This window comes from Poromitra crassiceps (assembly GCF_964638095.1).
Source record: "Poromitra crassiceps genome assembly, chromosome: 19".
Taxonomy (NCBI): Eukaryota; Metazoa; Chordata; class Actinopteri; order Beryciformes; family Melamphaidae; genus Poromitra; species Poromitra crassiceps.
Window position 1 is genome coordinate 5,991,763 of NC_139646.1, and position 13,545 is coordinate 6,005,307.

Here is a 13,545-nt window from a genome sequence, read left to right on the forward strand (position 1 = left end):
GAAGTGTGTATGTGCTCCTGCACTTTTCTTTGGATTTGTTGTGTGGTGGTACGTGGTAGATGTATTTGCGTTTCAAGGACCCCCTTGAAAAGGAGATGATTCATCTCAAGGGATTTATCCTACAATCAAGTTCAATATGGACAGAGTGGAAGCCCAAATATCTTTGGGGGGAAGACTGGACCTTACGCTCTTTCCCACTCTCTCTTAACATGAGCTTACCTCTGTGACATCACATCCTGTTTGTTGGTCTAAGTACCCAGAAGAGGGCTCTCAAAGACGAGGGGAAGTGACTGTTCTTCTAGCAAATTCCCCTGATGGAGGAACACTCTACATTCTTTCTTTTTCTCACAGACTTCCCTGGGTTCCTCCTCACCTCCTCCACCTCTGTCTCTCTCCCCCATCTCTCTCTCCCCTCCCCTCCCCTCCCCCAGCCTCTCGTGGACCCGATTTCCCTCCTCCACTCCTCCCTACTCCATAGCTCTTTCTTGCCTGCTCGTCTCCCCCTCGTTCTCTCTGCCGTTCCATCAGACATCAGCTGTTTTTCCAGGGAAGTGTTTTATTTATAGCAGATGAATGAATTAGATACAGTATCAGAGCCATGTCCATCCTTAGCCCGGGCTATCAGGGCCCTGAAGCTAATGCTGTGGCAGAGAATGTCATGTGTGTGTGCTAATTGGACTCGTCAAGAAGTGTCTTTTGTGCTGTAGGATAGTTGTGTATGGATACCAGTGTGCACACGCACACACACACTGTATGTGTGTGTGTGTTAGGGCATTCACAGTCGACTAGTAAAACCACTAGTCGACACTGTGCTTAGTAGTCGACTAGTCGTTTTTTTTTTTTTTTTTTAAGAAAGAACATGAGGTATTTACACGACATACATGGACTATCATATCCCATATCCCCCACAAAGAACAGCAAAACACAGCAAAACAAAACAAGAAAACTGCATAGGCTAAGATACACAATAATCCAAGAACAAACAAGACAATTGGACAAACAACCAAACAAAAACAATGCATTCAAAGTAAATACATAGATCTTGCCCTGTTGGCAGCTAGGAAATGCATAGCTTTAAATTGGAAAGCATCCAATCCCCCAGGTGTAGTTCACTGGTGGAATAGTGAACTCTCAAGCTACCATAAGTTGGATAACATTTACTACAAGAGCAAAGGCAGATTCTTAGACATCCCCAAAATATGGCAACCACATGAAGAGTTTGACTTTAAGAACTTTTTACCCCAGTGTCATTAGGCTTATCAGGATAGGAGCTGAATGCATTGTTTTTGTTTGGTTGTTTGTCCAATAGTCTTGTTTGTTCTTGGATTATTCTGTATCTTATGCAGTTTTCTTGTTTTGTTTTGTTGTGTTTTGATGTTCTTTGTGGGGGATATGGGATATGGGATATGATAGTCCATGTATGTCGTGTAAATACCTCATGTTCTTTCTTAAAGATAAAAAATATATATATATATATATATATATATATATATATATATATATATATATATATATATATATATATATATATATTAAAAATAAAAATAAAACGACTAGTCGACTACCTTTACGGACGACTAGTCGACTAGTAAAATTCACTAGTCGTGAATGCCCTAGTGTGTGTGTGTGTGTGTGTGTAAGTGCACCAGACTGTTACATAAGTAGACCTAGCTACCTCTATGTCATCATGCTGGTAACAGGGTTGAGCTTGTTGCTCTCTCACAAAATAAAGCACAGTGTTTCATTAGTGCTTCTTTTCTAACACCTCCCCTCTCCATCCTGTTTGTTTCTGTCTCCCTCTCCGTCTGCAGGGAGCGCTTCTTTTCTAACACCTCCCCTCTCCATCCTGTTTGTTTCTGTCTCCCTCTCCGTCTGCAGGGAGCGCTTCTTTTCTAACACCTTCCCTCTCCATCCTGTTTGTTTCTGTCTCCCTCTCCGTCTGCAGGGAGCGCTTCTTTTCTAACACCTCCCCTCCCCATCCTGTTTTGTTTCTGTCTCCCTCTCCATCTGCAGGGAACACTTCTTTTCTAACACCTCCCCTCTCCATCCTGTTTTGTTTCTGTCTCCCTCTCCGTCTGCAGGGAGCGCTTCTTTTCTAACACCTCCCCTCCCCATCCTGTTTTGTTTCTGTCTCCCTCTCCATCTGCAGGGAACACTTCTTTTCTAACACCTCCCCTCTCCATCCTGTTTTGTTCTGTCTCCCTCTCCGTCTGCAGGGAGCGCTTCTTTTCTAACACCTCCCCTCTCCATCCTGTTTGTTTCTGTCTCCCTCTCTGTCTGCAGGGAGCGCTTCTTTTCTAACACATCCCCTCTCCATCCTGTTTTGTTTCTGTCTCCCTCTCCGTCTGCAGGGAGCGCTTCTTTTCTAACACCTCCCCTCTCCATCCTGTTTGTTTCTGTCTCCCTCTTCGTCTGCAGGGAGCGCTTCTTTTCTAACACCTCCCCTCTCCATCCTGTTTGTTTCTGTCTCCCCCTCTGTCTGCAGGGAGCTCTTCTCACACCCAGCACCACCCAGCGCTGAGAGATGAGGAGGAAAGACCAGAGATGCTTGTCCAGTCAGAGATGCAGATGGCCACAGAAGGCGGCGGGAGCAGCAGCCAATCTGGCATGAGGAAGAGCTTCACGTGCCAATTCATACATAACAAATCAAATGCGACCACCCCGCAATTAAACAATTGATACAGTTTACTTAGACACACTTACTGCCAATGAGGAGCTGCCCTAACCTCATTTGTTCATTAGTTAATCCTTTATTTCTCAGGCAGATCCACATCAAGGAGGAGCATAACTGGAACTTCAACACACACACTGTAAGCATTCGAGTTGAGTGAAGCAGGCACAGGGACATTTTATTAAAGCTATATGGTTTGCCTATATGCCTCGAGGCACGGACACAACTCAGAAGAAATAGGCAACAGCAGACGAGGCACTCTGAGATATTATCATATAAACGAGCCACATCGCTCACTCCCTTTCTCGATGGCTCTCGCCTGCATGAGTCAATGTTAGATGGCAAGCACCTCTGGACGGCTTCCTCCGATGGATATTGTAAAGACATCCCAGATGGCCCAAGGGGGGGCAGGACTGGGTCGGCAGAGACACAAAGTGACTGGAGCTTCGTCGTCGTCAGTGGCCCTGTCCACCGCCAAGTCCTTCCTCTATTGGCTGGCCCTGCTGTCCGTCATGCGGCTGCCGACGGTGACGTCGGACTGCTGGCTGATCGAAGGGGAAAAGGGCTACGTGTGGCTGGCTATCTGCAGTATGAACCAGCCGCCTTATGAGGCGATCCCCGCCCACATTAACAGGTAAGAAAAAGCCCTGGAGGAGGAACGTGCCATCCTGAAAAGCACAGCAGGTGTTTCCTCCTCCGCAAGTATTTGACACTAACAGTCTTCACACCTTTCTCTCAACAGCACTATTGTGGACCTGAGGCTGAACGAGAACAAGATACGCTCGGTGCACTACTCTTCTCTCAGTCGCTTCGGCAACCTCACCTACCTGAACCTCACCAAGAACGACATCAGCTATGTGGAAGACGGAGCCTTCTCAGCACAATTCAACCTGCAGGTTAGTCATCAGACAGACAGAGAGACGCGCGCACGCACGCACGGACGCACGCACGCACGCACGCACGCACGCACACACACGCACGCACGCACGCACACACACGGACGCACGCACACACACACACACACGCACACACACACACACACACACACACACATTTTGGCATACAGAAATGCTCAAGCAAGAGCACAAAGTATTTTCACCAGACTGAGCTGCTCAACACAGGCGGCCATAATGAGCTGGCATTCTTACACATCTACCACAAGTGCTGGCACTGCGCCAGGAGGGAAAATGTGAACAAGGCTTAGATCAGCAGGTGAAGCATGAAGGATTGTACTGAGCAGTTTTGTGTTTATACCGTACGTTACCTGCTGGCCAGCTCCTCAGAGATTATACTAATACTGTATGTTACCTGCTTGTAGCTTGTGATGCCTGGTGCTGGCCAGCTCCTCAGAGATTAGACTAATACTGTATGTTACCTGCTTGTAGCTGGTGCTGGCCAGCTCCTCAGAGATTAGACTAATACTGTATGTTACCTGCTTGTAGCTGGTGCTGGCCAGCTCCTCAGAGATTAGACTAATACTGTATGTTACCTGCTTGTAGCTGGTGCTGACCAGCTCCTCAGAGATTAGACTAATACTGTATGTTACCTGCTTGTAGCTTGTGATGCCTGGTGCTGGCCAGCTCCTCAGAGATTAGACTAATACTGTATGTTACCTGCTTGTAGCTTGTGATGCCTGGTGCTGGCCAGCTCCTCAGAGATTAGACTAATACTGTATGTTACCTGCTTGTAGCTTGTGATGCCTGGTGCTGACCAGCTCCTCAGAGATTAGACTAATACTGTATGGCTACGTTCACACAGCCATCCTTAGTGCTTGAATCTAATCTTTTCCCCCCTAAGTGACTCAGATCAGTCTTTTTCATGACTGTGTGAACAGTACAAGTCACATTGAAAGTGACTTTTTTAAAGACGACCTGGGCTACTTTCAAATGTGGTAAAACATCAGATTCGAATCTGATGTTTTTGAAAGTGACTCCGGTGTGAACAGGCATCTGGCCCATATCTGACTTAATGCTTCAATGTGACTTCTTCTTCTGTTGAGTTTTATGGCAGTTAGCATCTTTAAATGGTGCATTACCGCTACCTACTGTATTGCTAAAACTATAGTGCAAATACAATATCAATAAAAAGTGTCCACCCAAAATGCGCCCATTCACCCCAATATCCATACTGTGGCCCAGACCAGTCGTCTAGGCCGACGCGAACGCTTCATTCAGCGTTTTCACAAGTCATCTCCCGAAATGTCTTCAATATCCAAAGATTTCCTGGCAGCGTCCACCACTTCAATGTGACTTTTACGTCATTCCAGAGCCACATTCGTCACTATTCTGCGCTGGCGGGGGGAGGGAGGGGGAGGACCAACACGCGGGCATTGAAATTAAACCGTGAACAACAGATGAAACAACATCGTCAGCTACTGCCATGTTTACTGCTGTCTTCTTCCGGGTTGACGTAGAACAGCAGTGTGCTGCGTGTGACGTTATTGTTGTTCTTGTGCGCATGCGGGTCACTTCATGTCCGTGATCTGTTCACACTGGAGTCGGATATGGGCCACTTTTAAAAAGTCTGTGTGAACAGCCACACATAAAAATCACATGTGAGCATCAAGTCAGATTCAAGCACTAAGGATGGCTGTGTGAACGTAGCCTTAGTTACCTGCTTGTAGCTTGTGATGCCTGGTGCTGGCCAGCTCCTCAGAGATTAGACTAATACTGTATGTTACCTGCTTGTAGCTTGTGATGCCTGGTGCTGACCAGCTCCTCAGAGATTAGACTAATACTGTATGTTACCTGCTTGTAGCTTGTGATGCCTGGTGCTGGTCAGCTCCTCAGAGATTATACTAATACTGTATGTTACCTGCTTGTAGCTTGTGATGCCTGGTGCTGGCCAGCTCCTCAGAGATTAGACTAATACTGTATGTTACCTGCTTGTAGCTTGTGATGCCTGGTGCTGACCAGCTCCTCAGAGATTAGACTAATACTGTATGTTACCTGCTTGTAGCTTGTGATGCCTGGTGCTGGTCAGCTCCTCAGAGATTATACTAATACTGTATGTTACCTGCTTGTAGCTTGTGATGCCTGGTGCTGGCCAGCTCCTCAGAGATTAGACTAATACTGTATGTTACCTGCTTGTAGTGTGTGATGCCTGGTGCTGGCCAGCTCCTCAGAGATTAGACTAATACTGTATGTTACCTGCTTGTAGCTTGTGATGCCTGGTGCTGACCAGCTCCTCAGAGATTAGACTAATACTGTACGTTACCTTCTTGTAGTGTGTGATGCCTGGTGCTGGTCAGCTCCTCAGAGATTAGACTAATACTGTATGTTACCTGCTTGTAGCCGGTGCTGGTCAGCTCCTCAGAGATTAGACTAATACTGTATGTTACCTGCTTGTAGCCGGTGCTGGCCAGCTCCTCAGAGATTAGACTAATACTGTATGTTACCTGCTTGTAGCTGGTGCTGGCCAGCTCCTCAGAGATTAGACTAATACTGTATGTTACCTGCTTGTAGCCGGTGCTGGCCAGCTCCTCAGAGATTAGGATAATCCCCCCTTGTCTTTCTCTCCCCAGGTTCTCCAGATGGGCTTTAACAAGCTGAGGAACCTGACAGAGGGGATGCTGCGAGGCCTGGGCAAGCTGCAGTATCTCTACCTGCAAGCCAACCTCATTGAGACTGTTACACCCAACACCTTCTGGGAATGCCCCAACATCGAGAATATAGACCTCTCCATGAATAGGTACAGGCGTGTGTGTGTAAATAAGTGTCCCGTGTGTGTGTGTGTGTGTGTGTGTGTGTGTGTGTATGTGTGTGTGTGTGTGTGTGTGTGTGTGTGTGTGTGTGTATGTGTGTGTGTGTGTGTGTGTGTGTGTGTGTGTGTGTGAGAGAGAGAGAGAGAGAGAGAGGATACATCGAAGTGTAGATGCCTAGTTGTCGAATGTCATGAAGTTAAGGGGAAATAGATGCTACTTTATCTCAGTATTAGTGATCTATCTTGCATTATGTCTGGTCAGTTTGCTGTCTGATGTATTTTTCTTATTCAGTGGATAACTGGCAGTTTTTTCTGCTAAATGGTTTTTGTGTTAGCCCCTCTGAATACAAGAATAAGGGCTTTGTGTCTGTGTGTGTGTGTGTGTGTGTGTGTGTGTGTGTGTGTGTGCGTGTGCGTGTGCGTGTGTGTGTGTGCGTGTCTGTGTGTGTGTGTGTGTGTGTGTGTGCGTGCGTGTGTGTGTGTGTGTCGCCAGCCCTCAACCCCTCCCCCCCCCCCCCTCCTCCATCCACAGAGGTCAACTTATTTTTAGTTACAATTGTGATGAACAAAACATGGTGACGCCTCTCTGAGGGAAGAAGGCTCTAACAAAACTATACTAATTAAACAAAACAATATCAAACAATGGAGAACACAATACAGCCTAATGTTGGTGATGCAACTGAAGGGGACAGAGATAGACTGAAGGACCAAAGGACACAGACAGAGACATGGACAGAACAAAGAGGCACAGGACATAGACTAAACAACTAAAGAAGTCAACTGATATACATTATAGACGTAGACAGATGACATATTGACAAGGAGATAGGCATGACTTTCAGGCTGAGGTTACTAGCAATAGTAATTGATATGTAGGGTGGGAGATTAAGAAGCATGAGTGTATGTACTGTATGTGAGAAGAGAGATGTGTGTGTGTTGGTGTGAAATAGATGTGTGAGTGAGTGGGATTAGTTAACAGGCAGGTTTGGTGAATGAATGAAAGGAGTTTTCAGAAAGCGAGGGCTGATGTTCAACAGATGGATATGTCTTCTTTGATATGGATATGGATATGGATCTTCTTAGAGGAGGTTTAGCCATTTTATAGAGTTTATTGTGATTCTGTATTTTCCAATTAAGGGGGATGGTTTTCAAGGGCATCGTTGTACACTCGCCAATTTGTATCGACGTTCAGCAATCTCACAGGGAGAAATGCAACACGAAAGAGTTCTGAAATCTGAGGATAAAATCTGAATTTGGACTTTAAAAGATTATTATTATTATTACCGTATTATTATTATTATTATTATTATTATTATTATTATTTTTTTTTTTTTGGGAAATCACGGGGAAGGTTGTGGGAAATGACAACACTCATAGCTCACAGATTGATGCTATATAGCATTGTAAGTATCCAAGGTTTGGAATTTTTCTTTAAATCTGCGATTATTACTCTTATCTCTTTCTCAGGATCCAGGTGTTGGACGGCAGTTTGTTTTCTGGACTCACCAAGCTGACCACCTGTGAGCTGTACACCAACCCCTTCAACTGCTCCTGTGAGCTGCTGGGCTTCCTGCGCTGGCTCTCCGTCTTCCCCAACAGGACCAACGAGCGGATGGTGTGCGACGCTCCCGCGGGTTTCTCCGGCTACAACCTCCTCAGCCAGAACCCCCGGATGCCCGCCCACCGCAACGCTCTGCACATGCTCAGCATCGTCTGCACGGACGACGGCAGCAGCGTGACGCCGTACTTTGTGATCGGCTCGTCCGACTCCACCACGCCGCCGCAGGACTTCGCCTCTCCCTGTGGATCGGACGATTGTCCTTCTGGGATCCCTCCCGACGAGACCATCAGCCTGAGCCCCATCTTCTCCGATACCAATCCGGTCATGAAGCTGAAACAGGTGTTGCACTCGAGCGCCGTGATCACGGTTCAAATCCCGCACCCCTACCGGAAGATGTACATCTTGGTGCTTTACAACAACAGCTTCTTCACGGATATCCAGAATCTGAGAAGTCAAAAGGAAGATATTGAGTTGAAGAACTTAAAGGCGCACACGGACTACACTTACTGTGTGGCTTCCATAAGGAACTCCCTGCGCTTCAACCACACCTGTCTGACCATCTCCACGGGGCGCCGGAACGGGGTGGGGAGGGTGGCCAACGAGTCGTCGGCCACCCACTACATCATGACCATTCTGGGCTGTTTGTTTGGCATGCTGATCTTCCTGGGCGTGGTCGTCCACTGCCTGAGGAAGAAGAGGCTGATGGAAGAGAAGGAGAGGAAGATGAGCAGGATACAAAGGACTCTGATAGAGCTCAAGTACGGTGGAGGAGGGGAGATAGAGGGAGGAGGGGGCGGAGGGGGCTCTGTTTCCCAGAAACAAATGCTCGGCGCTGGAGAGAGTCTGTCCAGAATGCCCTATCTGCCCCAGGGTGGCGACATAGATCCATACAAGCTACAGGAGGTGATCGAAACACCGGCACACAAGCCTGCTAAACTGAACTATATGGAAGTCAGAGGGTCCGGTGTGGAGAGAGAGAGAGAGAGGGAGAGAGAGCGGGAACGAGAGAGAGAACGAGAGATGTCACCGCAAGCCAACCCGCAGGGGTCAGTGGCGGAGATCTCCACCATCGCTAAAGAGGTCGACAAAGTGAACCAGATCATCAACAACTGTATCGATGCTCTCAAATCTGAGTCGACCTCCTTCCAACAGGGGATGAAGTCGCCCTCGTCTGCAGGCGGAGGGGCCGTGTCGACAGCTGAGCCGCAGCTGGTGCTCCTCTCTGACCAGGGAGGAGAACGAGGGGAAAGAGGAGGCGAGTTCCTCTCCCCGGTGTATAAGGGAGGAAGAGGAGGAAGGGGAGAGGAGAGGGGGAGGAGCTACCACCACTCGCTGCAGCGACACCACAGCATGGAAGCCCCTCCCACCTCCAAACGGCCCAGCACCTCCTCTTCTCCCGGCTCCGCCCGCAGCCCCCGCTCGTTCCGCTCCGAGGGAGGCTACCACTCCTCTGAGACCCGCTACATCGAGAGGAGCTCGCCCGGAGAGAGAGGAGGGGGCGAGAGGGGAGGGGGCGAGAGAGGAGGGGGCGAGAGAGGAGGGGGCGAGAGGGGAGGGGGAGAGAGAGGAGGGGGAGAGAGAGGAGGGGGAGAGAGAGGAGGGGGCGGAGGAGGAGGAGAGGCCATCCGCACGGTCACCCCGGCGGCGGCTATCTTACGAGCCGAAGCCCAGAGGATCCGCCAGTACAACGAACACCGTCACTCTTACCCCGGCTCACAGCAGCACCTCCAGGACCTGCAGCACCACCCTCAGGTCCTGCAGGAGCTCCACCACCACCCGGGGGGACGGGGGAAGCCCTCTGTCCTCGACCCCCTCACCCTCAGCCGGCAAGCCAAGCAGCGGGATCTGGCCTACTCCCAGCTGTCCCCGCACTACCCCCTCTCGCCCCAGTACCACAACCTCAGCTACTGCTCCAGCCCCGAGGAAGACGAAGAGGAGGAAGGGCTCCTCTGCACCCCGACCCTGGGGCTGTGGGAGAGGTTCAAACTGCACCGCAAGAGGCACCGGCAGGCTTCCATGGAGGAGGAGGGATACGTGGCGGCGGGACACGCGCTGAGGCGAAAGGTGCAATTTGCCAAGGATGAGGATCTCCATGACATCCTGGACTACTGGAAGGGCGTGTCCGCACAGCAGAAGGCCTGAGGCCACACCTGGAGAGACGGAGACCGTTCTGCAGATGGAAAAACATAATGCACTGCATACGTACCATGTTGACAGAGATACACAGACCTATATGAAAAAGACCTGTAAATACACACACACACACACACCCACACACGCACACACACACACACACACACACTAGACAAACTAAGCCTTCGCTTCTGAGAACATGGACCAAAACTAATATATTAATTACATTGAACGACAAAAATCAGATAACTTATAAAGACTGAATTACCTTTTGTAATGTAATGACAATTATATAGCTCAGACTTATGTAGCTATTTGTACTAAGTTTTGAATGGGAGAAAAAAATCAACATCTTGTGAAACAGAAACCATAAATGTTGCCGAGCAACCCATCCTGAAACAGATTTTCTGCCCCCCCGCTACCCTTTTAATCTGCCCGGAGACTGACATTCATCCAAACTGACCACGGCGGCGGGGCTAACCTCACCTCACCACACAGTGAGTGTGTTCTCATTACGCCAGTGGATTGATGGAGATCTCCATCTGAGAGAGAGACCATCCGTTTGCCGGGGAATTCGTTTTTTTGCATCTCTCTCTGCAATATTTGCTGTGGGAGCAGATATTGAGAACGACAGCGGATTCAGACTGATTGGGGAGAAGTGAAACATTACAACAACACATTCTGGATGGGTAGCCAGGCAACAGTATTATTGTTCAACTGTGCTGAGAGAATGAGTAGGTTGCTCTCACCGGAGAGCCAGTATATAATGTGCCAAATCAACCAGGGGGGGTAGTAGAACCCTACTGTGTACCGACTTCTCCTCCTCTTCACTCTTTTTTATATACAGAATTTAAAAACCCTAGAATGATATGTTGTTATTACTATTATAATTATTATTATTATCATTACTAGTCTTCTTCTTATTACTACGATCATCATCATTGATATTCTTATTTGGATATGGCATGGCTCTGTCGTGTGACTGTGTTTTTGACTGTTTTGAACCTCTCGGCTGAGGAGAAGTTACACACCAACAGAGACATTATGACGGACGAGACGCTTCAGTTCTCCTTTTCTACCAAGAGGAATGTGCTCCCCACAGGGCCAGAAAAACAAACCCATCTTTCTCTTGGTCGAGCCCTGCTACGTTCAACCGCTCCTCCTCCTCCTACAGAGGGAGCGCTGTACAGACGCGAGAGAGAGAGAGAAGATCTATATTTGCAACAGAGGTGACTGTTTTCGTTTGTACAACATGGTTTTTTGAAATCTTTCAGACTTTTCAGAAACCAGAATTCCAAGTTAGTTAACCTACCTACCTACACCTACTCACTTACAATGGTACGTTTTTGATTTTGAAAATCAACCAGAAAAAATTCTGATCTTCAATGAATGTCTTGAATTCCGCCACCGGGGGAAAACGTATCTGCACTGTTCAAAATCAAAAAACGACTCTTTGGAAAGACCTAAAACTCTCAGCTTCCTTCCCGACACACTGTAGCTTCACTGTGTTTTTACCCACGATTGATTTCTCCTCCCGTCTCCCAGGTTTTTACTTTTTGGATTCCTCTGGTTCCACTGTGGTGCCATTGTGCCAGGCAAACTTGATCAATCACAAACAAGTATTTGAAAGGATTTTAAATGCCATTTACAGACCTCTTCTCCTTTGCATCGGTACACATCAGTTTGCCAGACAAACAATTTGCACAAAATGACCCACCGCCATTGGCTCACTGCTCTCCTCCTATCCTCCAATCACATAAGACCAAAGTACTGTGGTAGCAGAGTGACCCTTGTAGCCCCTGACCTGGCCCCGAGTATTTTCACACCATCATCGCACCAGTCACTGCTCTAGCACACGCACACGCACACACACACACACACACGCACGCACGCACACACACACACACACACACACACACACCGACATACATACATACACACAGATGAATGTATTTTCTGCGTAATAATACTGTTTATCAGCTGGATTTTCTGTTTCTGATGTACAAGCTGTATTCAACACAGTGTCTTGATCTGTCCATCGGACTTGCTATTAGCTTCTCACCACAGACGGCTTCACAGTTTCTCAAACAAACAAGGAACTATTGGCTTAGAAAAAAAAGAGAAAAAAAAAGAAATTCTAGACAAGATTCTCTTGGATTACTTCCCTCGCACCAGTTTGTGTCACCAATTCAACCAAATGTTTACTAGGAAAAATGTAATAGCTGCTATAAAGCAGCTGCAACCATTGTGTATTAGAATAGCAAAGGATTAAGTTTTACAATATTGAAGAGATTCAACTGAAGAAGTTCCTGACATGAGAAGTGAAACAGAGAGGAAGAGCGATCAGTATCGCTTGCGTGGTGAAAATGGGACTACATGTATATCAATACCTGTATCTGCAGTATCTTACATGTATATCAATACCTGTATCTGCAGTATCTTACATGTATATCAATACCTGTATCTGCAGTACATGTATTATCAATACCTGTATCTGCAGTACATGTATATCAATACCTGTATCTGCAGTACATGTATACCAATATCTGTATCTGCAGTACATGTATATCAATACCTGTATCTGCAGTACATGTATACCAATATCTGTATCTGCAGTACATGTATATCAATACCTGTATCTGCAGTACATGTATATCAATACCTGTATCTGCAGTACATGTATTATCAATACCTGTATCTGCAGTACATGTATATCAATACCTGTATCTGCAGTACATGTATATCAATACCTGTATCTGCAGTACATGTATATCAATACCTGTATCTGCAGTACATGTATATCAATACCTGTATCTGCAGTACATGTATATCAATACCTGTATCTGCAGTACATGTATATCAATACCTGTATCTGCAGTACATGTATATCAATACCTGTATCTGCAGTACATGTATATCAATACCTGTATCTGCAGTACATGTATATCAATACCTGTACTGTATATCAATACCTGTATCTGCAGTACATGTATATAAATACCTGTATCTGCAGTACATGTATATCAATACCTGTATCTGCAGTACATGTATATCAATACCTGTATCTGCAGTACATGTATATCAATACCTGTATCTGCAGTACATGTATATCAATACCTGTATCTCCAGTACATGTATTATCAATACCTGTATCTCCAGTACATGTATATCAATACCTGTATCTGCAGTACATGTATATCAATACCTGTATCTGCAGTACATGTATATCAATACCTGTATCTGCAGTACATGTATTATCAATACCTGTATCTGCAGTACATGTATATCAATACCTGTATCTGCAGTACATGTATTATCAATACCTGTATCTCCAGTACATGTATATCAATACCTGTATCTGCAGTACATGTATATCAATACCTGTACTGTATATCAATACCTGTATCTGCAGTACATGTATATCAATACCTGTATCTGCAGTACATGTATATCAATACCTGTATCTGCAGTACATGTA

General features: G+C 46.6%; 1 protein-coding gene across 1 annotated transcript; it reads left to right on the forward strand.

Moving 5' to 3' along the window:
• Nucleotides 1-3,009: 3,009 nt before the first annotated feature.
• On the forward strand, nucleotides 3,010-10,076 carry LOC310794050 (protein ELFN1-like; the record flags this gene model as incomplete). The annotated part of the gene is made up of 4 exons (XM_083655923.1): nucleotides 3,010-3,305; nucleotides 3,414-3,567; nucleotides 6,195-6,361; nucleotides 7,841-10,076. The coding sequence occupies 4 exons, from the start codon at nucleotides 3,010-3,012 to the stop codon at nucleotides 10,074-10,076; spliced, it is 2,853 nt and encodes a 950-aa protein (XP_083512049.1).
• Between the last annotated feature and the right edge of the window lie 3,469 nt (nucleotides 10,077-13,545).